The 26,043-nt window shown below is 36.4% G+C and overlaps 1 protein-coding gene across 2 annotated transcripts in view; it reads right to left on the bottom strand.

The window, feature by feature from the left end:
• The window catches only part of OSBPL10 (oxysterol binding protein like 10), an 84,940-nt gene that overhangs the window by 6,273 nt on the left and 52,624 nt on the right, over positions 1-26,043 (bottom strand). For both annotated transcript variants that reach the window (XM_032235627.1, XM_032235626.1), the window contains exons 7-9: positions 8,080-8,226; positions 4,335-4,800; positions 357-543 (exon numbers count right to left, since the gene is read on the bottom strand). In XM_032235627.1, the coding sequence (XP_032091518.1) occupies positions 357-543; positions 4,335-4,800; positions 8,080-8,226 (800 nt within the window). The remainder of the gene's footprint in view (positions 1-356; positions 544-4,334; positions 4,801-8,079; positions 8,227-26,043) is intronic.

Consider the following 26,043-nt stretch of genomic DNA (forward strand, 5'->3'; position numbering starts at 1 on the left):
TGATTTTGCTTTTTAAAAATATATGCCAGATATACTTTTGAAGCAGACAGCATTCTTGATATGTTCAGTATGATTTAACTTAAATAAAAAAAAACCAATTCTTCATTCCAAAATATTGATCACACATTGTTGATCTGATGCAATGGAGCACATAGAACAATGAATTTCACACTTCACTGTATTATGGTTCTTTACTTCAAATCCATGCATATTTATATATAAAAAGTTATTTATATATTTAAAAAGTCACAACCAATTGCAGAATTGTAAGCAATAGACAGTAGACCCATCAGTATTTTGTACCTTACTATTTTCATAGATTAATCCAAGGAGAGAGCAAAACTTAATTTTGATACCTGTGTAGTTTTCCTCCATAAAATGGCTTGGTGTGGAATGTGACCATAGCAGAGTAGCCACTTTTGGCACAGTGAATATTGACTTTGCCTCCAAGCTCTACCCAAGGAATAGTAAGTATTGAACGCGCATAGGCAGAAGGCAATGTGAATATATATTCCTCCCCATGTTCCAAGAGATAAAGAATGCCTATGGATATGAAGGGAGAAAAAGAGATTAGCATTCAAAGATTTGGAGATGCATGATCATTGTTAAAATATATGCTTAAACAAAACAGTTCGAGAAAGATGAAATATTAATCTTCCTTGTAATTTCTTTCAAGAAGAAAAATTGCAAAGACTCGTGCAGGTAATGATAATGATTTTTTGCAATTGAGCTTTTGTTGAATCAACTTTAGCCATTGGGCTAGCCATTCAATCACACTACTACAATGAATGGTGGTTACATGGATTTGCTGATTGTAATAGGACAGCCTTGAAATTTTGTCTATCAGGATCTGAATATAACATTTTATAATCACATAAATATCTATGATTAGGATGTAATATCGTGCATGACTACTTGGAGGACCCTGAATAGATTGAAAAGTAGAGTGCCTAAATGTAAAATCAATATGCTCAAGTGGAGATTCTTAGTAGATAACAAGGCTATGTGAATGTGGAGAGACAGGGAGTCTAACCCATCTGGTGTGTCAGCTACTACCAAAAATATGTACTAATAATGACTTATTTTTGGACAATGACAAAGCCAAGAAGATGTCTTCATTCTAGCAGTTTAAAGTTTGATTTAGACACAGAGGAAGAAAAGGAATATAAGAGGAGGTGCACTATATATAAGAAATAATTGCAGTACAACGTTATAGAAATGCAACACAATAATGGTGAAAACCTTGAATGCGTTTGGATTAATATAAAAGGAAAAAAGAATGCCATGGGTGCATGGTACAAACCACCCAACCGAACAGAGGAAATAGATGGAATATTATTTAATCAGTTAGCTACAATGTGCACAAAATACACCACAATAGTAATGGGACACTATAACTACCCTGACATCAACTGGGAGACAAACTCTACATCTAATGGAAGATCAAACAGGTTCCTGACAAACCTAGCAGACAACTTTGTCTCTGAAAATATAGAGAAGGGAAATAGAGGGTTAGTCACACTGGACTTAATTTTCACTAACAGAGATGGAATGATAGAAGGCATTGAAGTTATAGGAACCTTAAGTGAGAATGACCATGCAATATCAGAAGTCAACATAATGCAAGCTCAAGCAATAAAACAAAGTCAAACTAGAGTCTTGGACTTCAAGAGAGCTGATTTCAATAAACTTAGAGAGTGAGAGACCCATGGATTGGAAGGTAAAGCTGACGGCGGGGAAGGAAGATCCGCTCTGGTGAGGCTTGGCTGCCTTTTAGGCCCTGCTCTGGGCTGCTACCTGCTCGACTTCCGCTTTGCCTTGGGTCCTGCATCCAGCCCATGACAAGGGGACATGCCACTTCCAGGCCATCTCGGCCAGCAGATGGACGAGCAAGCAACCCTCAGGGGAGGAATTTTCTCTCAGGCCTCAATGTATCCCCCTGCCCCCACCAAGGAGCCTTTGGCTGAATGCAACAAGCCCGGAGTGGATTTTTCTTCCCCACCATCAGCATTACCTTCCAGCCCATGGGGATCACACCATACTCACAGCAGCAGCCCATGCTCAACTGAAGCATGTGGACCAATGGGGGGAAGAGGGAGGGGCAGCAGATAGGTGATGCAGGCAACGTAGCATCAGGCTCACTGGTTGCCTCCCCTCCCTGCCCTGGACAGGCAAGGCCCAGCAGCTGTGCCGAATCCAGGTGGGTGGCAAGATTCAGGCTGGTGGGGCCTGACAGGTCAGTCCTGGCTCACCTTCCCCTCTTCCACCAGCTGCAGGAGGAAGGTAAGGTCATGGAACCAAAAATGCCTGTCATACGGAAGAAGCAGGGAGAGTGAATGAGGGGCTGCTGAAGGCAAGTGAGCTGATTCAGCAAAGGGTGAGACCATGGTGGAAACCTGAGGGAGCAAACGGGGCAGTGGGCGGGGGTGTCTGTTTAGAAAGGCAGGACCTGGCATGTCCCCCAACCCGAGGCTAAGCGCTAGCAGCCAATATGTGGGCAGAGGCCCCGGAGGCAGTCAAGCATAGTGGGATTGTGGGCCACATGGAAGAGAGTAGGGAAGGCAAGCAAGTGGGCCTGGCAATGGGGACAACCAGGAAGGCTGCAGGGAAGGCAGACAAGCATGGTGGGGCACATGCTACATTGCAGGGAGTAGGGAAGGCAGACAAGTGGGCCTAGCTACGGGACCTGCCAGAAAGGCTGCAGGGAAGGAAAGGAAGCATGGTGGGGCAAGTGCCATGTGGAAGGGAGGAGGGATTGCAGGCAAATGGGCCTGGCCACGGGGGTCGCTAGGAAGGCTGCAGAGAAGGCAGGCAAGCATGGTGGGGCTGTGGGCTACGTGGGAGTAGGGAAGATAGGCATGGAGGGTGGTGGTGAGGAAGCTAGCTAGGCTGTGATTCACAGGCTTACTCATGCATGCAGGCAGATCAGGGCTGCTCAGTTGGGCCGCAGGCACTGCATGCGAAGGCAGGCAAACTGCAGAGGCTGTGTGGTCAACGCAAGCAAGGAGCCACACAGTGTGCTATGCCAGGGGGGTGAGATGAGAAGTCACTGGGTGGGGTGGTGCAGGTCGAGCAGCAAGAGCAGGCGGACTGGGCCAGCCACAGGCGGTATTTGCTGGTTTTTGAACTACTCAAAATTTCCACTACCAGTTCGCCTGAACCGGTCCAAACTGGCTGAAAACCACCTGATTCTATGAGTGAAAATCAAGAGGAAAACAATCCTCGTGGGAAATTTTGAAAAGTGAGATTATAAAAGTTCAGTCCAACACAACATCAATGAAGAAGAAAAAAAAGATCTCAAAAGAAATCAGCATGGCTAAACAAAGGATTTTCTGATAAACTAAAAGACAAAAAGAATAATTTACAAAAAGTGGTAAAAGGGCACTTAACTAAGGCAGAATATCTGTATACAGCCAACACCTGCTAAGATGAGGTCAGGAAAACTAAGGCTCAGAAGGAACTAAGGCTTGTAACCACTGTCAAAACTAATAGAAATGATAATAGATGTGAAAGGCAAGAAAAAAAATCAAGGAAACAATCAGTTCACTAATGGAAGAAGATGGCAAGGATAAGAAGCAATGGATGGAAACTAGTTCAAGGAGAGATCCAACCTAGAAATAAGGAGAATTTTCCTGAAAGTTAGAACAATTAATCAATGGAGATGTGAATGCTCCATCAATGGAGATTTTTAAGTGAGATTGGACAACCATGTTTGAAATGTTATAGGGTTGGGGACTCCTACCCCATGGGCCAGTACCAGTATGCAGTCTATTGAAAACTGGACTACACAAGTGATAGGCAAATATATGAAGCTTCATTTGCACCTGAAAGGGAGCTAGGCTGCACACACAAAACCATCCCGTTCTCATCCCTTGCTGTAGCTGCCACTTCTACTGCTGCCAGTTGGTGAAGCCAGAACGGTTGGGGGCCGCTAGTATAAGCTCTCCTGTTTGAGCAGGGTGTTGAACCAGACTCCAAGGTCCATTCCAATTCTGTTACTACATTCTCTATAATGTTTCACATATATCTACACATTTTTTTTAGAATTAATTAATAACACAAACTATACATCTTATTCACTAACAAAACAAAGCACAAATCAATACTTATCCATTTCCCCCCTTTTCTGACCATACATTCAATATATTGCCACTCAACCCTTATCTAAATAGCATTTCTACTAATGTTTGTGTTTGGAGGCTGAATATTACATCAGATGCTTAATGCTTTTATTCCAAGTAAATTGTGGGGAATAATGATACCTTCAGGTTTTTCTTTACTTCTTTTTAATAAATAAGCATGCTATATAAAAATCTGTTTGTGACATTTCTTACCTTCACCTACCATAGAAACACCTACAGACATCCCCATGAATTTGCTTTTGGTCCATACATGAACATTCACACACACTTTCTTCTCTTTGCACTCGCAGTAAAAACTGGTCACTGGTGGATGATGGGACACTTGTTCAGCTACAAATTTCAGTCTATAACATTCTGATGAAGAATGCCCCTTGAGACCACAAGAGGCAGTGTTTGCTCTCATTGATTTTACTCTGTCCTTAGGCACATTCCAAGAGCAATGAAATGTTTCTCCAATTATTGGATTATATGGCTTCTTGGCAACAATGCCTTTTCGGCCCTCATAAAAGGCTGTCAAATAGTACTCCACAAAGGAGATGATTCTTTCCTCAGGACTGGTTCCACACGAAATTGATAAAAATAGGTCTGGATGGGCTAAGAAGTTTGCAAACATCTCCAGCAGAGACCTCTTTTCTAAAATAAAGGCTGGAAGGACTACCTAGATTGAACACAGTAAAAAGAAAGTAACCATTTCATCATAACTACATGAGGAAAAGATCAAGCTAGGAGCAATTCTTTGCAGAATGCAAACATCAATCTTTTCTTCCCTTTTCAGAATTCAAGAATAAAGACAAAAGAACAGTTCCTGTGTTATAACTAGTCAATTATACAAATCAGTCTATTTCTTCAATCCTTACTAGACCTTCAAGTAACAAAATTATATTATTCAAACTGCCTATTTCCCCCCCATTACTTTCCACTTAAGTAGCTTAAGAATTAAACACTTAAGAATTAGACAACTACAGCTAGTCCTCGACTTACAACAGTTCATTTAGTTACCATTCAAAGTTATAATGGCTCTGAAAAAATTGACTTATGACCATTTTTCACACTTACGACTGGTGCAGCATCTCCATGATCACATAATCACAATTCAGATGCTTGGCAAATGGTTCATATTTATGACAGTTGCAATGTCTTAGGGTCATGTGATCCCCTTTTGCAGCCTTCTGACAAGCAAAGTCAGTAGGAATGCAGATTCATTTAACAATCATGTTATTAATTTAACAAATGCAATGATTCACTTAACAAGAAAGAAAAGCCTTAAAATGGGGCAAATTCACTTAAAGTCTCACTTAGCTACATAAATGTTGGGCTCAATTGTCATAACTCAAGAACTACCTGTAATGAATTCTTCTTAGAGAAAGGAGAATATTTATGGCTCAGTGTTAAATGAGGGGTCTTTGGTAGTTTCTGAGCTTGGTTGTTTTCTTGCAGATATTTCATTGCCCAAACTAGATAATATAATCACTGACCACTGATGATGTTACCTTAGTTTGGGTAATGAAACATCTGCAAGAAAACAACCAAGTTCAAAAAACTGTTCACAGATTGTAACAGATGATTTAAGTTAATTAAATTCCAGAAGAACATGCCAATTCCAGCAGGCTGGCAGGATGGATGTTTTCAAGAAATCTGTTTATCAGAGAATGGCAAAAAAGTGCAGTGTTTCATTGCTGAGAAAAATTAAGTTGATTGTAATAGTCACAGGGGTTTTCAACCTTTCCAATTTTGCGGACTACTGGGGGTGAGGGATTTGGTTCCATGTAAGCAGCGAATGCGCACACTTGCAGAGCTCCATATACACAAGCACCAGGTGCATGCACCCGCATAAACGGAGCTTCTCACTTGAGCACAAGGGTCTACCACTTGCACAAATGGAGTTTCCCATGCGAGTACAAGCACCTGCTGTTCACACAAGTGGAGCTGCAGGCAGTGCATCCACAACTTGAACGGGCCGGTTCCAAACAGGCCACGGCCCAGATGTTGGAAATCCCTGGTTCAGACAATTCAATAACAAGTAAAATATAAGTTTTTTAAAATAAATAGAAATATAGCTAATTTGGAGCTACTATACTTTCAGATTTTTTTTAAAAAAGCAAATTATCAAAGAAAATATTAATAAGCGTACATAATTAATTAGCTAGGTATATTTAGTGAGATAATTAAAATTATTAATTTTCACTCTATTGCTGTCATATTATTCGTTATGACTGATATGTTTTCTATCCTGTCTTCAATTAGCTAATAATATTTAAATATTATTTTATTCCTGCATGTGTAAGCAAAATTATACACTTCATTTAATCTCTACTTCAAATAGCCCTTCCCTATTAAATTCATTATATGAGATCAAGCCAACAAGCTCTTTCTTTTCATGCATTATTCAGGAAAGTGGTCTCAACACTGATGTATTCAATTTCTTCATTGATCAAAATAAGTTATTTGCTGAGTTTTCAATATTCCAAAGCACATTCAAGGGAACAGACAAATGTAATTAGAGCTTTTTTCAGTACCCTTTTATTAATGCACAGATTAAATACTAGGCTCGTTGTTCTTTATTCCTTATATTCCAATATATGAAACATTTTTCCAAAAGTCTCAAACCTAAAACATTTTAAAAATAATGAAAACTAGAAAAAATAAATGTTAATATTTTCATACCGTAAATAGCTAATGTAGAAGAAAATTACATGAGTAGTCAATAGTTAATCACAGCTAACAATTCTACTTGGTTGCCACTATAGCAGCTCTTACTGATTGGAAAGATACCTATGTGATCATTAGCACAACAGAAAGATATCCCATTCTCAAGTCCTCTGGCATTTGCTAACTGTTGAGGAAAAGGAATCTCTTTTTTGAATGTATTCAAGTTCTAATGAGTCTACATTTATCTCATTGTTTCTATTTTTGGGGCACAAAGAGAGAAGATTAGTATTCAAAGAATCTACCTCAGACTACATTTTCACAAGCTTGGTTTCTGGCTCAAAGAATTGGGGTGTGTGGAAATTTTGATGCAAGGTAATGATTTTGATTGTGTGAAGGATGACCACATTTTCCTAACCCTGAGTTCTTGTCTTCTATAGATCAGATCTAGATTGTTTTCAAAGGTTCAAGTTCACTTTGTCCCAGGTAAATTTCTGTTCTATCTATTTGGGATGTCTTCAAGCCTCTCCTTGAGAAATCATAGAGGTGTAAAAACAATGTTTTAAATCAGTGAAAATGGTTAACTTGAGTGATCTGACTTTCTAATAAAACAAACTGTTATTGGTTTAATTAACCTTCTCGTAGCTTTGACCATTCTTCCTTGATTATAAACTTAAATGTTTGGTTATACATTATTGGTGATCCAAAGGGTTAAAATAAAATTTTAATTTTCACATTCCTAGCAACCTGAAATGATATAAAGTATATATGGAACACTTACACTGTATGTGTATAGATTAATAATGAGGGAATTATCAAAATCTACAAGGTTAGAAGTTTATTCTATAGAAAAACAGTTTTCTTCATTTCCCACAAACATGTTAAATTACTTTGTTTTTAAAAAAAGCAGAATTAAAAAAAAATATTTTCACATTTTTTCTTATTTTTTTCCTCTAGAAGTGGATATATCTCAATAGCAAGGATCCAGCTACTTCCCAAGAGCAACTGGAAATGCATACAGTATGCCAGAAATATTTAAAAAGCCAGTTTTGTTTCTAAGACTGTGAATTATGAAAAAGAATGGTTACTTTCACCTTATAATGAGACTGAATGAAAAAGCTTTCAGTCCCTGAAAAATACATTACTTGTTTAAAAAGTTAGGGTTTTGTATATATACAATTGAAGCAAAAATTGGAAAAGCAAGTAAACAACATGATAGCATGTTGTTGGAGTAAACAACAAAAACAACATATGGAGTAAAGTCACAAAAAAGATTGAAACAAACACATACCCTAGTTAGATCCATCCCAAGTCTCAGTTGTGAGATAATATGAAGGATTATACTTTGCTGATCATCCAAGTTTCCTAAATCATCCTCTTCAGAGTCTTCAGTGTCTGTCACCTCATCTTCAACCAGAATCACTTCACGAGTTGTATGCTTAAAAATAGAATATAGTTAGTATTCTGGACATAAATAGAACAATATGGCATATATTCAAATAAGCTTATTGTAGCATTCTTTAAAAACACTATGATTACATCTAAAAAGTCATGCAAAAGATCTGATATTTTCTATATGCATGGAATGGGACTGCAATGGGTAGGTTGACATTCCTAAAAATACTATAATCAAACTAGTACATGGGATATTTTGATGCTCTTACGTTTGTTAAAAATGAAATTGTTCCATTGTAGCAACTGTTCTTGAAACTGAACAAACACATAATTTGAAGATTTACCATCTACAATTTACCAGACAATCAGACACTATTATAAATCTGAAGCAATTATATTACATGCAAGTCACTTCCATAAATTACTGTGTAAAAATAAGCTACCACTGAAAAATAATAGGACTCTAAATGTTACAGGAACTCCACATATTCATTTAAAATGAATGAGTTGTTTGACAAAGAAGTGAGAAGAATATAAATTTAGTAAACAAACAAAAAACAACCAAATGAATAAATTAATAAAATTATTAAAGTGTCAACCTTGGCAACTTTCAGAAGCAGTGACATCAACTCCCAGAATTCCCAGCCAGCATGGGATTCTGGGAGTTAAAGTCCACACTTCTGAAAGCTCCCAAAGTTAAGAACAGTATGTTAGTATCTTACTTGAAAAGTAATTACAAAAATGTAAAATTTATTACAAAAACGTCTATATTAAATATTAGATAATTGCAATGTTTATGAAAAAATCATTTTTTCTGTATCAATAGGACAATATACTCTTGCATATCAGTATTGCCCTAAGCAAATAATCTATTTCGCTTTCCATGGTACCAGAAAATGAATCTTTGAACATCTAACTCAATACACAAAAAAGCTACCCATTATAATTCATTAATTAGACAACTCTAATTTATCAAACAAAAAACATTACATACATTTTGGGAATGGAGATTCAGCATTTTTCAGTCTTGGCAAGTTTAAGATGGGTGAGCTTCATGCTGCCTGGGAAATTCTAGGAATTGAAGGTCATGCATCTTAAAGTTGCCAAAGTTAAGAAGCATCTGTCTACACTAGAATTAAGATTTCCCATTCCTGTTTTATTTAGAGTTTGGTACAATTAAATAAATCAGATTTGTTTTCATTAAGAAATAGTGATTAAAGCGATATGAAACATTACTGGACTTTTTGTGAGAAACTGAAATTAAAAGTTGATCTGGACTTTGATGATTAAATAAGGAATTATGGAAATAATGTAGGCAAATGTTAATCTTAGAGTAAGAGTTTAATATGTTTTTTTATTTATATCTGTACCAAAGAAAGTTGGAAATCATTCTTTTTGTTTTCTTTCTTTTTCTTTCTTCTTACACTTTCACTCTTTTTCTTTCCTGAGCCTTTTCTTTTTTCAAATCGGTTCTTTATTTGTTTATCCCTAAGCTTTGTATCTTTTTTTATGTATGAAGGATCAAATACTCATTATAATTCTACATTCCTTATTTACAGAAATCATATCAAAATTTAGAATGAAATCCACCTGGAGTCATCTTATATAATGCAGACTCTGTGTCCTCTAGCCAAAAAAGTGTTTATCGATAGAAAATAATATTTGTAGCTCAGGGATGAACTGTGGGCTCCTTGGTGCTCTCTGAGCTTAAAGGTTTTCTGCAGGTATTTCATTACCAAACTAGGTAACACCATCAGTACTAGAAGGGAGTGGAGTTTTCTTTTATTTTCATATACTAGTGGCTTACCCTGTCAGTGTTGATCAGTTGCTTCACACAAAGTGTTTTTATTGGTGCCAGGTCTCTACTGTCTCAGGAAGAGAAGGTCTATTCTGTACCCCTCCCTCAAATGTTCTTTAAAATACAGAGTTTCCCAGCATTCCTTTAATAACCTCCAACATGCAAACTGTAGTTACTCATCCCAAATGAATCCTCTTTATCTGGAGCTTCAAAATTTGCTGTTTGCTGAAGAGGTGTATACCCTATTTCCCTGAAAATAAGACCTCCCTGGATAATGTCCAATCAGGCTTTTCAGCGCATGCGCTAAAATAAGCCCTCCCCTAAAATATTTAAACGAATGTGCAGCTGGTCTCTGGGGAAAGGGAGGAACATGCCCCACATGCACCTGCCATCCACGCGGAACGGCCTCACGGAGGCTGCTCCCGCAAACTCTAGCTACTGCCCATCTTCTCTTAGTGAAGGCCGCAAAAAGAACGGCAGGCCCAGTGATGCTAGGGCTGGCAAGTGTGTGTCAGAAACAGAAACAGAACCTCCGGCTCTCTATGGATGAGCCAATCCGCGAGCTGCAGGCTGAGGTTAAGGGGCCTCCTGCACCTCAAAAATTATCTCCCCAAAAATAAGCCCAAGTGCTTATTTAGGGGATCAAAAACAATAAGATCCTGTCTTATTTTTGGGGAAACATGGTAGCTAAAAATCAGTCTACATTTAGTGTAAATATGGCTTTGGAGATATTTCTTCATAAACAAATAAAAATCTATTTTCTGTGCAGTTTACACTCCTTGATCACTGGACCTGGATGTTACAAAGCAAAGCCCACATTTTGCAATTAACCCCCACACCCCGTTTTGGCTGGCAGAGTGCTGCAGGAAGCTGAGTGTTGTCACGCCCCCCTGGCCACGGCCACACCCATCCTGCTACACCTACCCAGTAGGTCAGTAGAGCAGTGAATCAGTTGTTAAATTATTTGAATCCCACCACTGGTTTCATCCCTCAAACAGCAGCAGAAAACATAAACCACAGTAAGAAAGCTTTTCATATCTCTGTTAACAATGAATGTACCATGCTATTTAATTTCTCAGATACACACTAGTAATTCAATATGTTTATTATTTATTTAATTTGCTATAAAATGTTTGTTTTTATATCAACTATGAAGCGCAACAAAATATTGATTCACACAATTATCTGCTTAAAAATGCATGAAATGTAGCAGTGAGAGTTCCTTGACATTTTAATTTACTTAATTTTAGGGTTTTTAACAGTATTTTTTTTATTAGACAGATCAAAATAAAACCAGACTACTTTAGATATAAATGATGAGTATATTTAAAGGAGTCTTTCTCTTTTTGTTATTTTAGTCCAAATATTAGAAAGCCAATGTCGCAATGATACGGATGTGCGGTCCCGATGCTCCGAGACCGCAGCCAATACTTTTGCCGCTGGGTGGTCCAATTGGACCTAAACCATGCCGAAGAGACAGTGAACAGGAAGAATATGTCTTGTTGACCTCAGAGACATTGCAAAGTCCCTGATCAATGCAAGAGAAGTTCTTCAAGCCAGCGACAAAAAATCCAGCCAAGGCCGACGAAGTCGGGGCAGCTCCAAAACAGAAGGATACGGAAAGAGAAAGTGTTTCCAGCTGGTGAGGAACTTTTACCATTTTAAAAAGAGACTGCCTATTAAAAAACTTAAAATTAATTTAAATTGAAGAACAGAAGAAAGAAGCGGCGGAATTAAATTTGGAATGGTTTTGGACAGGGGGTTATCTTACTTTTTAAATGCTATCTTCATGGATCGGATTTATGCAAGCTTTTAAAATGAATGGATTAAGTTTTCTTCTATTTTTTTTCTTTTATTATTCTCTGTAATCTATGGACTAAAATTTTCCTCTTTCATTACTGTGGGTGTTCTAACTCATTTAAGAATCAGACTTTTTTTAAAAACTTGAAATACAAAAAAGATACAAAAAGAAACAAGGAAAATTGCAACATAATACTGCTACTCGGAGGCTGGAAGGTTTGCATATTGGAAACAAAACATTCTTTTTTCTCTCACTGATTATTTTGGCTTGGCACTACAAGGTCTCACTGCTTGGTTATAGAGAGTGATAAGAATAAACGCGCACAGATGTCCCTTTGAAGTATGAAAAAAAAGTGAAAACAAAACCTTATTGTGAATCTATGCTTAATTTTATTAACCTTCCAAGCCAAAGCAGCTGTGTTTGTTAGTGGGAGATAATGGCACAATTTCAACAGCAGAAGGAATCTTAAGTCTGCAAAAGATATTCTCAGAAATAAAAAACTATCAAATACATATATGAGAGGATAGAAAAGAAGCTGGAAGACTTAGAGCATCTAACAGCAAAATATGATGAAGAAGTCGAGGATGTTTATCAAGTGGAAAACATGGTGGTTAAACCCAAAAAATTGAAGTGGAAAATGAATATAAAGAAATTAAATTTGCTGATATTTATGGTGATTGGTTTGTCTCTGAAAATGGAAAGAGTGGAATACTGAAAGAGGAACTAAATGGAGGGGAAATTTATCCCAGATGGCAAGATACAGAAGAAGAAAAAACAAAAGAATTTATGGACTTAAAGAGAGAAATTTTATTAGCAATATCATTGATAACACACTGACAATCAAAGATAAGCTGATTAAGGAAACAGAAGGGCATCGAGATTACAAGAGATTTTATAAGCAAGGAGTTGCTAAGAGAAGTCTATACAAAGTTGATTAAGGAGATGATTAGAGGATTGACACCACAAATGGCAGAAGATATGAGACTGTTTTACTACTGGAAAGATACAGGTTGATAGATGGAAGAGTATAATTTAAAACTAATTAAACTTAGTGAATTTAGTGACAATAGATATGCTCAAAAAATAATTGATAATGTTACTATTGTATACAATGTGTAGTGTCATGATGAGTAATTCACAGGTTACAAAAAAAAAATTTCGAGAGCTATTTTGGTTATTCCATGTAATCTTTTATGTTTTTTGGCGCGCTGAAGCTGAAAATGACCTCCATTTTGTCATAGGACATCACGTTTCCTGACAATTTAAGTAACTATGTTAAATATGGCAATACCTCAAAAATAAATGGAAATAGAAAATTAAAGTTTTATTACAATATTTTCATGAAAATCGTTTTTTGAACTGAAATGAGCTTACCTACACACACTAAACTCGATTTTTCTTCCTTGTGAAGCTCCTCTTAATGCATTTAGGCTTGTGAGTAGCATCTGGAATGTCTCTCTGAAGCATCCAATAGTAGTCTGCCATCATTGTAATGCTCCATTTTCCCTGGTATCTCCTTTCCATCTCTTTAATGTCTTGGTGGAATCATTCACTTTGTTCCTCACTCACAGCTCCCAAATTTTCAGGAAAATAGTCAAAATGGGACTGGAGGAAATGCACTTTCAAACTCATCAGGCAACCGAAAGCTTGAAATGCTTTCAGCATTCTTCCAGCAATCTTTTTGTAGTGATAATCTTTGTTATTGCCTAAAAATTTCTGTACGACTTCTTTAAATACAATCCACCCTTCTTTTTGAGGATCCGTCATGGTATTGACAAACTCTTGATCAACTATAAGCCTTCTAATGTCTGGTCCAACGAACACACCTTCCTTCAATTTTGCCTCCAACAGGCGTGGAAACTTGGTGACCAAGTATTTGAAGCATTCCCCATCTCTTGGAAGTGATTTTACAAATTGCTTCATCAATCCCAATTTTATGTGGAGAGGTGGTAGAAGAACTTTATGGGAAGGTACCAAAGTTTCTTGGAGGACATTTTTTTCACCGACTGTTAGCACCCTCGGCTGCCAACTCTTCTTGGTCCAGTGATTTTGTTGGTCTCGACTGTCCCATAGAAACAGAAAACAAGGGTATTTGGTATACCCAGCTTGTTGCCCGAGCAGCATGCACAAGACCTTCAAGTCCCCACACACTTGCCAACCATGTCTTCATATTTAAGTTTATGAAAAACCAATTCCAAGTTCTCATAGGTTTCCTTCAAGTGTACAAAATGATCTATAGGTATGGAAGCATAAAAACCGTTGTGGAGTAAAACTGCTTTGAGACTTCCTTTTGAATAATCTATAAAAAGATCCCCTTGCTCTGAATCATATTGGATTTTAAATTGACCCATCAGACCTTCGACATTGATCTAATAAACCAACTTGTCTTCCTGAGCGAAGTAAGGAACAAACTCCTTTTCACGATATCTGAACAATGAAGATGACACTCATGGCAACAATAAATTCCTGCTTTTCAGCCTTGATCCGAGTAACTCAGCGGCATCTTTGGGGTGATTCAAGTCTCTTACCAAATCATTCATCTCCTCCTGAGAAAACAATTTTGGTCTTGTATCATCTTCAAAGTCAGAACTTGATTCATCATCTGGTTTAGGTATGACTTCATCGGAGCTAGGTATCTCTTCCAAGGTAGCAGGGGGATAGGGTACTGGTATATCTGTGCCATGGGGGATGGGACAAATTGCTGAGTGAAGATTGGATATGAAATGGAATGCTTCCATTTGGAATTAAACCCTTTCACATCTCATGAACAAAAGTAACAGTCATCACTATGGTTCTTTTGCTCTTGCCATCCCATAGGAATCCCATAACGGAAAGATTTTTTCTTACCCTTGAATCAGTTTTGGAGGTCCTCAACATACCGTTTGCACACTTTATGAGCGCCCAAACTCTATCTTGATCTCCAATTTTTAGTCCAAAGTATGCAAAGTATACTTTTTTCACAAAGTCTGCTGTTGTTTCAACACTGTATATTCACCACAGATGAAACAGAAACTGTCTGGCGAATTAATACACTTTCGCGGAACCATAACATAACGGTTGAAGAATGACCAGCTAACATGAATTGCGATGAAAAAGTGTGAACAACCTAGAACCAAGAACCTGATGATGATTCATGCACAAGTGTGGCATGCAGGAGAGAGCAACTCTGTGTCTGTACACGAGAAGTCGCAGTGCTGGCCAGGCCCCCTGCACTGACCGGAGATGCCATATCTGCCCTGTGTCGCCCTCTCACTGGATTCTTCAGGAAAGATTAACCCCTTCTACCATTAGAAGCACAGACTTAAAACTTCCTTAGCTTATGTATATATTGCTGACCATCAGATTTACAGTGCTATATTTTTTTACATAACTCGGACAAACCCTTTAAGGTTTTTATATCTTAAATGCACTTATGTGAATTAATTAATAGTAATTTGGACTTTAAATTTGGTTAAAAACCCATAATATAAAAAAATACCAAAAATAAAAAAATGATAAATTTGAAGACAATTTTGCATGTTGTGGCAAATCATGACGTCTAGGAGTTTTTTCAATATTTTATTTGTTTTCAGCACACCAAAATACATGGAAATTAGATGAAAATAATCAAACAGCTTTTTAGTCGCAGACCTGTGTAATTGAATATGAATATTGAATGGTACCCATGAAAGGAAGATTAGAAATCCCTTTGGATTATATATAAAGGTTAATAAAAAAGAACTAAGTTAGATATAGTTAAAGCTTTGATTATTAGAGAGAAAATGTTATGATACAGGATATAATTAAATAAAGGAGAGATAATGATAACAACATACATATAGATATGGGTATAAGATAAGGAAAAGATGTAAATTGTAAACAGTGATTTGGAAAGGAGGGTTAGAAAATTTTGTTATTAAATATTATGGATGCTTAGCTAGAATAGGACATAAGGATTTAGTGCCAATGGAGGATTTTAGAAATAGTAAATGAAAGGCCAGAATGTGGCCAGAATATGTATTAAATCTTGGTATATTTTATGATGAAGGACATTTAAATATATTCAAATGAAAATAGAGATATAATGATGGTAATATGTATAAATATCTGAGTTAAAATACTTGAGTTAATATGAATTATGTTTGTTGACTGTGGAAGAGACGCACGAAAGTCTTTTTATAACCAATTGATACACTTTCTACAGCATGTAAAGAAGAATGTTTCTTTTGAAAATTAAAATTAAAAATTTTATTTAAAAAAGAAGGCAGAACAATGTAGTCATACCTAAGAACAACACAGCTATACTACTCACCTGAGCAGAATATGGAGGTGTCCCTGGAAGAGAACTTGAATGGCAAGAGGCCATATAAAATTCTAGCACCATCAGGAAGAAGACTGTACTAGAATGCTTTGGCCCGATGTACTAGGATTAACCCACATTATTTTTGATCTCTTGGAAAATTAGTTGCACTCTAACAATAGAAAGCAATGGCTGCAATCTGACCATGTAGATTAAAACAGAAAGAAATTAAGAGATTGAATACTTAACATACTATCACTGAAAGTTACAAATGTTTCAGTACATTTGTACAAAGCAGAAGAAAACAGGTAAAGAACGAGAACATAGAATAATTAACACAAAAATTAAAGCTACAGAATTGATAAGAAGCTAATGATTTAGCAGTGATAGAAGAAGGAGTGATGAAATAAAGAAGGGATGAGAAATTATAGAGAGAATAATGGGAAACTTAATTATAAATGATTGCTAGAATAAAAAGCAGAGCAAGACAAAAAGTTGAGCTATGATGTGAAAAGAGATAAGACAGCATAATGGTCACACTGAAGAGCTGGTCTGTTTAAAAACAAAAACAAGATAGCTTTATGGGCAGCATAAGTTGCATTTATGCTGTCATAATCATCTACAATGATGTATGCAAGTCATAAGTCTTGTTCAGGATTGGATCTGTTGTTAGGATTTAAATTATGGCCAATAATATCAAAGCTCATTCTTTCAATATAGTATTGAAAGGATTAGAGCTTGTAGAGTGTACCTAACTCGACTTTTGATATTTCTTGTAGCTGAGAGAAGCTCCACTGTAACCTAATGCTCTTATCTCATAGATAAAGCCTTCAGGCTGCCAAGTAGCCTAGCAAAGTAACTTGTGAAATGCAAAATGTGAATTCTGCCTGTTGTAATTAATGTTAGATAGCACCCCTTAACAAACTCTGGGCTATATGGCAGAAAATGAATTCTTTTCCTCTTTCTGAGGTCCATTGTTTTCAGAGCGCTGAGAAAATCATGAGGTTTGCATGAACGAATGAATATGAAATTATGTTTCTAACAGTATGATGATCTGTGCAAACTGTGTAAACTATAAGAAGTTCAAGAAACAGTTTTTGCGTGCAGCTTTTTCTTTTTCTCTCTGCCTGCTCTGTTTAAAGTGGGAGATAAAAGGTTTTCCAGTTTTGCTTTGGCCATAAATGAAACTGATTATCGGACTTCCTGCAGTGAAGTCATTGTGCTGCGGTTGAGGAATGACAGCTCCCATAACCTATAACTCAAACCTCGTTTGGGCTCATTTTTGAGCACTGCGGAACCTGAAGGGATCTGCAGATTCAAGGGGAAACTCTGAAGACACTGGGTAAGACAAACCCCTCATTGGGTAGGAGAAACCCACTAAATGGACGAGGATCTATCCTGTCTCTTGCATAGGACTGGAGTGATGGTGACTGCATAAGAGGGAAGCAAATAGAGAAAGCATTTGAAATTGAGGCATTTGTTATCATCGACAACCCAAAAAAGGAAGACAATGTAAAACTGGCAGAGCGGGTAAGTTGGAAAGAAAAAGGCTCTGTGGTGAAGACTGTTTTTACAGTCCAGATTCTTGCTGAAAAGTAGTGAGAGCTGAGGCAGAGAACTGAAAGTGGCAGCGTGAATAATAAAAGGGAAGTGGCCACAGAGGGAAACCCGATAGGAGAGGGAAGAGAAAGCAAAAAGCCAGCATTTACAATGGGAGCGGGATATATTGGCTGTTGAGAAGACCTGGAAAGCACACAAAGGATCGTATAACAGTCGGGCTGGTTGTTGTTTTTTTCTTATCCTTTCTGCTCTTTTTTTGCTCTTTTTATTTTCCAAAGAATAGCTGAACTTTGAACAGAGTTTCAATCGTAAACAATAAATCCAGATAACGAAGAGCTCAAGTTTTTTTTGGCGGGTGTGGGATATTCTACAAGCATACAGTATTTACTCGGAAATTGGAACTGGATAGGGGACAGTAGAAAAAGAGCTGTTTTGGAATGGTTGGAGAATTCTTTTATCCCCCTCCCCTTGTTCTGTCTTTGCCCCTGGGCCTGCTGTGATTACTGACTGTGATTGATGGAATGGACAGTGATACTGAGGAGAGGGCGACATCAAGTGGATTATAAATTTGAGCTGCGAAGGCTGATGCAAGAATTGTCTGTGATATAAGGTGGACTAAAGAAAACCATAGAGAAACTGATTATTAGAACTGAGTATCTGTATAACTAAGATATATTTATTAGCATAAGATAATAGTGTGATATATAATTCTGTGATACATAATAGTTAAGGTTTAAAAATAGAATTATAGGATTGTCTAGATATTGAAGTGATATTAAGAAAGGTTAATTAATGTTAAATATTGAGATATATATAACCACTGATATTTGTGATAAAGTAGAAATAAAGTAAAACCTGTATGCAATTGTGGGCGAGGATAAATAAAGGATAAAGATGGTAACTAGTACTAATTTAGTGAAGACAGGGAAAAAACAGCATCCAACCCTGCTTCAGCAACATCCTCATCCCCAAACCAAAGATCTATCGAAAGTGCATTGGGGCTGGAGAAAGGCGGAGAGATGGCAGGAACAATGGGACCAGCACAAACAATGCAAAGTATGCAATTGATGCTCCAGATGATACAAGAGACAATGACTAAAACCCAAGAAGTGATAGCTACAAATCATGGAGAGAGGAGAGGAGGAACCATGAAGAAATTAAAAATGAAATGGGAGAAATGAAAGGAAATATCAAAAACATGGATGACAAAATTGAAAAGATATAGAATGCCTTAATAATCAACAAACAGAAAATCTAGAACATCAAAACAAAAATAGAACAAACAGATCAGAAGATGGAAAGAATGGAGTTGAAATATGCACAAATCAATAAAGAGTTAGAGGAATCAATAATCTGACTTGAAAACGAAAGAGCCTAATTTTTATCTAAGATTCCAAAACATAGTTGAAGAAAAAGAGGAAGACCTGAAAGGAAAAATGATGGAAATCTTCGCTGAAATTTTATAGAGAAATGAACAAGGGTTGAGAGGAGACATTGATGAGGCTTACCATGTGCATACCAATTATGCCAGAAGACATAGACTATCGAAAGAAGTGTATGTTAAGATTTGCCAAAAAAACAACTAGAGACGAAGTGTACATAAAAACCAGAGAAGAGACAATAACATAAAAGGGAAAAGAGTTAATTACTCTTAAACAGATACTATGGAGAGTCTGGGAACAAAGTAGATGGTACCAATTTTTAACTAACCAGTTAAATAAAAACAGAATAATGTACAGATGGTTGGTACCAGAAGGGCTATTGGTCTCTTGGCAAGGAAAAAGATATAAAATAGAGAATACAGAAGAAGTGCAAGAATTTTATAAAAAATACTTCACAAGGGAATAAGAACAAACGTAAAGAGGACCTAGAAAGTAGAAGTCAAGAAGAAGAAACAGCAGAAGACAAGGAAAGAAACAGGAAAGAAGAACAGAAGCAAAAAAGAGAGAGAACAGAAAGGGAAGGCACGAGTTTGAAAAGTCAGATACAAACCAGAAGTAATTTTAAAAAAACATCCCATCTAAAGATGGACTAGGAAATAACATTTATCTTGGTAAACCTGAATGGATTGAACACACGAAAGAAAAGAGGGCAGATGTTTAATAAACTTAGGAAACTGAAGGCAGACATAACCCGCCTACAGGAAGTGCACATTAAAAGGGAACATTAATTTACTAGAAAACAAAAAATTAAGGAAACTATATGCAGAATTGGAAGATTAAAAAAAGAGGGATAGCAATCTATATAAAGAAAAATATAAACTCCAAAGCAGTCTACTCTGATGAAGGAAGGATTCTAATGATTGAATTAGAGACAACAGAAAAAATGATATTATTAATAGTGATATATACACCAAATCAGAAACAAGAGGAATTCTATAAAAAATTACACAAAATAAATGAAAATATTTGCTTAATTGTGGATTATATCGCAATAGTGGATAAAAAGATGGACTATGAAAGTAAAAGAAATAATAAGACAAAAAAAATATGTTACCGAAATCCTTTTTTGAGCTGGCAATGCCAGCTCATAAACTACATGATATTTGGAGAGAAAGGCATAAAACAAGAAAGCAATATACCTTTTATTCGAAACCCCACCAATCCTTATCGAGAATTGGCATGGCCTGGATATCATCTGGACGATGTAATCAATTAGAGGAAATTGAAATTGAAATAAATGAATGGGGAGATCATAACCCAATAAAATTAAAATGGAAAGGCCAAAAAAGAAGAAAAAGATGGATGACGAACCCAAATATTGTAAACGAAATAGAATACACTCAAATGCTGGAGAAAGAATTAAAACTATTTTTAGAATAATAAAAAAAGAAGACACCTCAATTCAAAATCTCTGGGATACCATGAAAGCATACTTGGAATTTAAAATAAAATTGAAGACAAAAGAAAATAAACAGCGAATTAACCCTAGTTTAAGACTATCGCGTTATCTTTTTGACCTTAACTTTGTTTGTTTTTTATGGATGGACTTTTTACAAATGCCTCTTACTTTTAAACTAGACTAGTCTCTTTTTTCCCTTCTTCCTCTATACTTTTTCCATTTTTTGTATTCATGGATTAAAAGCTTCTTCTCTTGTAAGACTTGAATGGAGTGTAATTTTAAAACATTTTTTTACCTCTCTCGAAGCTTGGTGTTTACAGAGAGGCAAAAACAGATGGAAAAGAGGTAACACTGTCATCTAGCGACTAGAGGCTTGGCAATATCTGATAAAGCTATAAGCTTTGTTTACTAAAATGGTCAGTGGAAAATGTTTTGTTTATACAGGTGTTCCTATGAAGGAAAGAGAAAGCTTTGATTTGAAAAACTCCACTGAATTTGTTTGAAACCTAAAAAGTCTTGGTGTTTTGGCAGTGTTTATAACCTGGAAAATGGCACAACGTGAAGAAGAAAAGGCACTAACTTTACAAAGAATTTTCTTAGAAATCCAAAAGGTTTTAATAATTACAGAGAGAATTGAAAAGAGAATGAAATTATAGATCAAAATACAGAAAGTAAGGGGACAGTGATGAAGTTTAAGGAAAGAGCTGAAAAAATAACAGAGACATATGAAAGTGATAAGAAAATTGTTGACACTGACAGCAAACTGAGAGTGGAGGGAAATGACAAGTGTGAAATACGGTAAGGAGAAATCGATGAACCGGAACTTTATTTCAGATGTCAGAAAATAGAAGAAGAAAGGAGAGAAAATTTGGCAGAAATAATGAGAGTAATCTCGATAGAAGCACTAATGATAAAAGTTAAGCTGATAAAAAGAACAGATAGAGGGTTTCGAATTCTTATAGACATGCAATGAACAACAAGTTCTTAAGAGAAGTCCACATAAGACTTATCAAGAAAACACTTAGAATACAGACTTTACACATGGCAAAAGATATTGGACTACACTATCTCTGGAAGGATACAGGATGAAATGAAATGAAATGTCACAATAAATTGTAGTTAAATGTAATTAAATTTTGTGTGCTATGTACAATGTAATAATAGCTATACTCAAATAAATGATTAATAATGATAATAAAGTATTTATGTATACTAGATTGATAATATGAAATTTTATACTATATTGTAAGTGAGGATTATGGAGATGATATTGCAAAGCCTTTTTATAAAAGATAAACAATTTTATATAGAATAGAATATAAAGATGTAATATCATTGGATGATTTCAGGATGATGTAATAAAATGTCAATATAAATTTACTTCAAATTTAATATGCCTTATGTTGAAACGATGTAATAATAGCTAGGCTTAATGGATGTTTGTTTAATAATTATAACAATTTGCATAGATGTATATCAGATTGATGATACTAATAATGGGGAAAAAACATGGAATTGAAAATTATTAGAGAATGTTATCAATGCTAAAATAATAGAATGACTTAGAATAGGAGGAAGTATAATAACAATGTACATAAAGATATCTTGATTGTCAATATGTGAATTTTGATAAAATTCAAGTGATGACTATGGAAAGGACACAGAAAGACCTTGTAACCAATCAACACACTGTATGTAGTTGAAGAGGCTTTTATGTTATATGTGTTGTGTGTTTGTCTGAAAATAAAAATATTTTAAAAAAACATAATTTAGCATCCTAAAAGCATTTTCTTTTGCAAACATTGTCTCATTTCAACTGCACATATACCGTACTTGAGTTTACAGTTATTCAGTGCTTGCCAAAGTTACTAATTAATGAAATATCCACACCAAATACAAGTTGGGGGGAAACAATCTCATAGATGACCCTCACTCTGTCAAGGACCCCAGGAGTACTCATCTCAAACAATCTAAGCCCCAGAGCTCACTGTAACAGCATTGCCAAAAAGGCATTAAGAGCTGTTAACCTAATTTTGCAAAGCTTCTTCTCCGGTAACATTGTATTGCCAACTAGGGCATACAAAACCTTTGCCAGACCAATTCTTGAACACAGCTCGTCTGCCTGGAACCCATACTGTATATCAGACATTAACACGATTGAGTGGGCTCAGAGGTATTTCACAAGAAGAGTATTCCACTCCTCTACTCACAATAGAATTTCCTAAACCACCAGGCTTGAAATGTTGGGCTTGGTCAATCTGGGACTGTGCCGCCTGCAGTTAGATCTAGGCATAGTACACAATGTCTGCTACCACGACTTGCCTGTCAACAACTTCTTCAGCTTTAACCACAATAATACAGGGGCAAACAATCGATACAAACTCAAGATAAACAGCTTCAAACTCGATTGCAGAAAATACGACTTCAGGAACAGAGTGGTCAATATCTGGAATGCTCTACCCGACTCTGTTGTACAAGCCTCAAACCCTCACATCTTCAATCCCAAATTGTCTACCATAGACCTCATCCCATTCTTAAGAGGTCCGTAAAGGGGCCGTGCATAAGCGCACCAGTGTGCCTACCATCCCTGTCTTACTGTCCCTATTTATCTGTATTTACTTCCTTTGTTCATGTTTATGTTCATACCTGTACTTGTTATCTTGTACATATTTGACAAACAAATAAATAAAATTATCTGTTTCAGGAGAGGATATAAAAGATCTGCAATATCCATGTGAATAAGGAACCAGACATATATTGTCCTGTCTGAAAATTCCATGACCTTTCAAGTAAACTAAAGCAATTAGAGGGAAGACTGCTCCATTTAGAAGCCTCCTGACATCATTTGCATGGAGGTTGAATAAGGTGGGAAACATCTCATTAATTATCACAAATGGTCATGTGAACTGACAGTTTGTCATAAGCTATTATGGATACATGGAGAAATCATCCCTAAACATCTTTCATTCTACCCGAAAAAGTCATTGGCCTGTGTAAACATTTTTTAATTTTAAAAAGTTTCAATCCATCTTTTTTCAAACAGAGGATTTTCCACTTTCACAATAGATAATAAGTACAACAATAGCAATACATATACAGTTCTTCTCCTGAATGCACAAGAAAATAAAATCAGGAATTCAAACTAATAAATATTTGCCTGGGAAGAAGAGGGCATTTACCTTCATGATATGTACCTGGATAAGCTAATCTCTCCGAGAAGTTTATTAATTAAGTATTTTTATTTAAATCTTACTTGTAAAATATGTATCTTGGTTGTCTGTCAAAAAATAAAGAAACCTTTCCAACTCATGTGATTACTGATTAAAAGATGTGCTTCAATGCAGACAGCAAACAAATCTTGCTTTTGGAAAGAAGCAAGATGGCAGTCACTGCATACCATTGAAGCCTTGTTATTTTATGTGTGTTGCTGGTGAGCAGATGTGATTGCAAGATTGGGGTGGCCATTACAATGATTTTTTTTTATTCTCCTGCAAACACCTTTGTTTGGAACCACAAAATGTGTTGAAAACTTTATTCAGCCTTCAGTTCAGTGGTGGGTTGCAGGTGGTATGCCCCAGTACGGGCATACCGGAGCCTGCACAGAGCACCGGGTACCATTCCGGTATGGTGTTCCGGAGGGCCCGTTCGCCCACCTGCACTTCATACCTGTCTTTAAACCCTTTGGTGCTCCCATACATGAGCATGGCACATACAGCACCTGCGCGATGCTCCGCCAAGCAGCTGGAGCGTCATGGAGGCTCGTGGAAGCGTTGTTGGATGGTAAGATGTGTGTGCCGCACGCATGTGCGCACACGCCACGTACATTCATGTGGAAGACACCAGGCCCCATTGCAACTGTACTGATTGCAACAGGATCTGGAACCCACCACTGCTTCAGTTCCAGTTTATACCCTACACTATACATATATAGGTGAAGGTAAAGGGTTCCCTCTCCAGTTGTGTCCAACTCTAGGGCACAGTGCTCCTCTCCCTTTCTTGGCTGAGAGAGTCAGCATTGTTGGAAGACATTTTCTGTGGTCATGTGGCCAGCATGATTTTATGCCAAAGGTGTATGGAACTTTGTAACCTTTCCATCAAAGCAGTACTTATTAATTTGTATGCTATTGAACTGCTAGGTGGGCACGCACGCACACACGCACACACACACACACACACACAAACACACTTTTTTTTTCTTTCATTACTGGGTTAATCTTTATATGAAGTTTTTGTTTTTGTTTCCCTGCAATGATGTAGTGTGGGAGGGGTTCAATTAGCATTGCTTTAAATAGCTGGTTTTAAGTGAGAAGCTTCAGTTCTCGCCTAGATCTCTTGTTATCACAAAACTCATTTTGGAACAACTGCAATTTCAAGAGTCTTGCTTTCTTGGGAAGATTGGAGAGGCAAGACCTTACAGAAGAGCTGAAATAACTGGAGAGAGGCAGTCCCTCTCAGATAGCCTGGTTCTATGTCATGAAAGAAGGAATCAACACAATGGTACAGAACATGAAGGCTAAGCAATTAGAAGTGCAGTAGTAGATCCTATAAATAGTTCTTTTCCCCCTCCAAATGTTTTATTTTATTCAAAAGTAAAATACAAAACTCCACATAAGCCAAAAAAAACCAACAGAAACAGAAAAGAATACAAAATCCAAAACATTTGACATTAAAAAGGTGCATTAAAAAAACAACACATATTATCCCCAACTGAATATTGATTAATACTACTATATTAATTCCCATCCCTTGTGAAAAATACCTTTTTTAAAACCATAAATCTATTTGCAAATCATTGATCTGTCTCTACATACTATATTAGCAACAAAATAATTAATAGGAAAAAGATTAATAAAAAATAATTAAAAAGACAAGGTTAAGAACTCTCTGTTAACAAACTATTATTGTAAATCACTCATAGAAAATTTACCATGACATCTTACCTACCCCAAATCATCCCAAAAAATTAAAGGAATTCATCCTGGATTGAATATTCATGTTTGCTTCTTAAAAGCATCTCTTATCCATTATGGTGTAATTAAATATAATAAATTTAGTCTCCATAATGACTTTCTTCCCACCAAAGTCCAGATAGAAGTAATTTCAGTTAAGTGTAATAAACCAATTGTCCAATCTCCCTCAGTCTTTGTAGGGAAAAATAATTTGTCACTTTCCTGTTCAGTCAGACTACTAATAATATTATGACAAAGTGCAAAATTAAGCCTCAAAGAGAGTATAGAATCAATTCAGTTCTCTAGCTGTAAGAATATCTCTTTGGTTCAAATTAAAGTGCTTTTGTGTATATAATAATCCAAAACTAAATGTCTCTGCACATTCTCCACAAGCATTATCATTCTCATCCAACTTTTAAATAAAACTTTCAACTAAAATTTGTCTGCCATCTGAGCCATTGTTTCTCTCTGTAACTGAATCAGAGAAATAAAAGTATGGGTAGTCCTCGACTTACAACAGTTCATTTAGTGACCATTTGAAGTGATAATGGCACTGAAGAAAGTGACTTATGATGGTTTTTCACACAACTGTTGTAGCATCCCCGTGGTCAGGTGATCAAAATTGAGGTGCT

This window comes from Thamnophis elegans, chromosome Z (genome assembly GCF_009769535.1).
Source record: "Thamnophis elegans isolate rThaEle1 chromosome Z, rThaEle1.pri, whole genome shotgun sequence".
NCBI classification, from domain to species: Eukaryota; Metazoa; Chordata; class Lepidosauria; order Squamata; family Colubridae; genus Thamnophis; species Thamnophis elegans.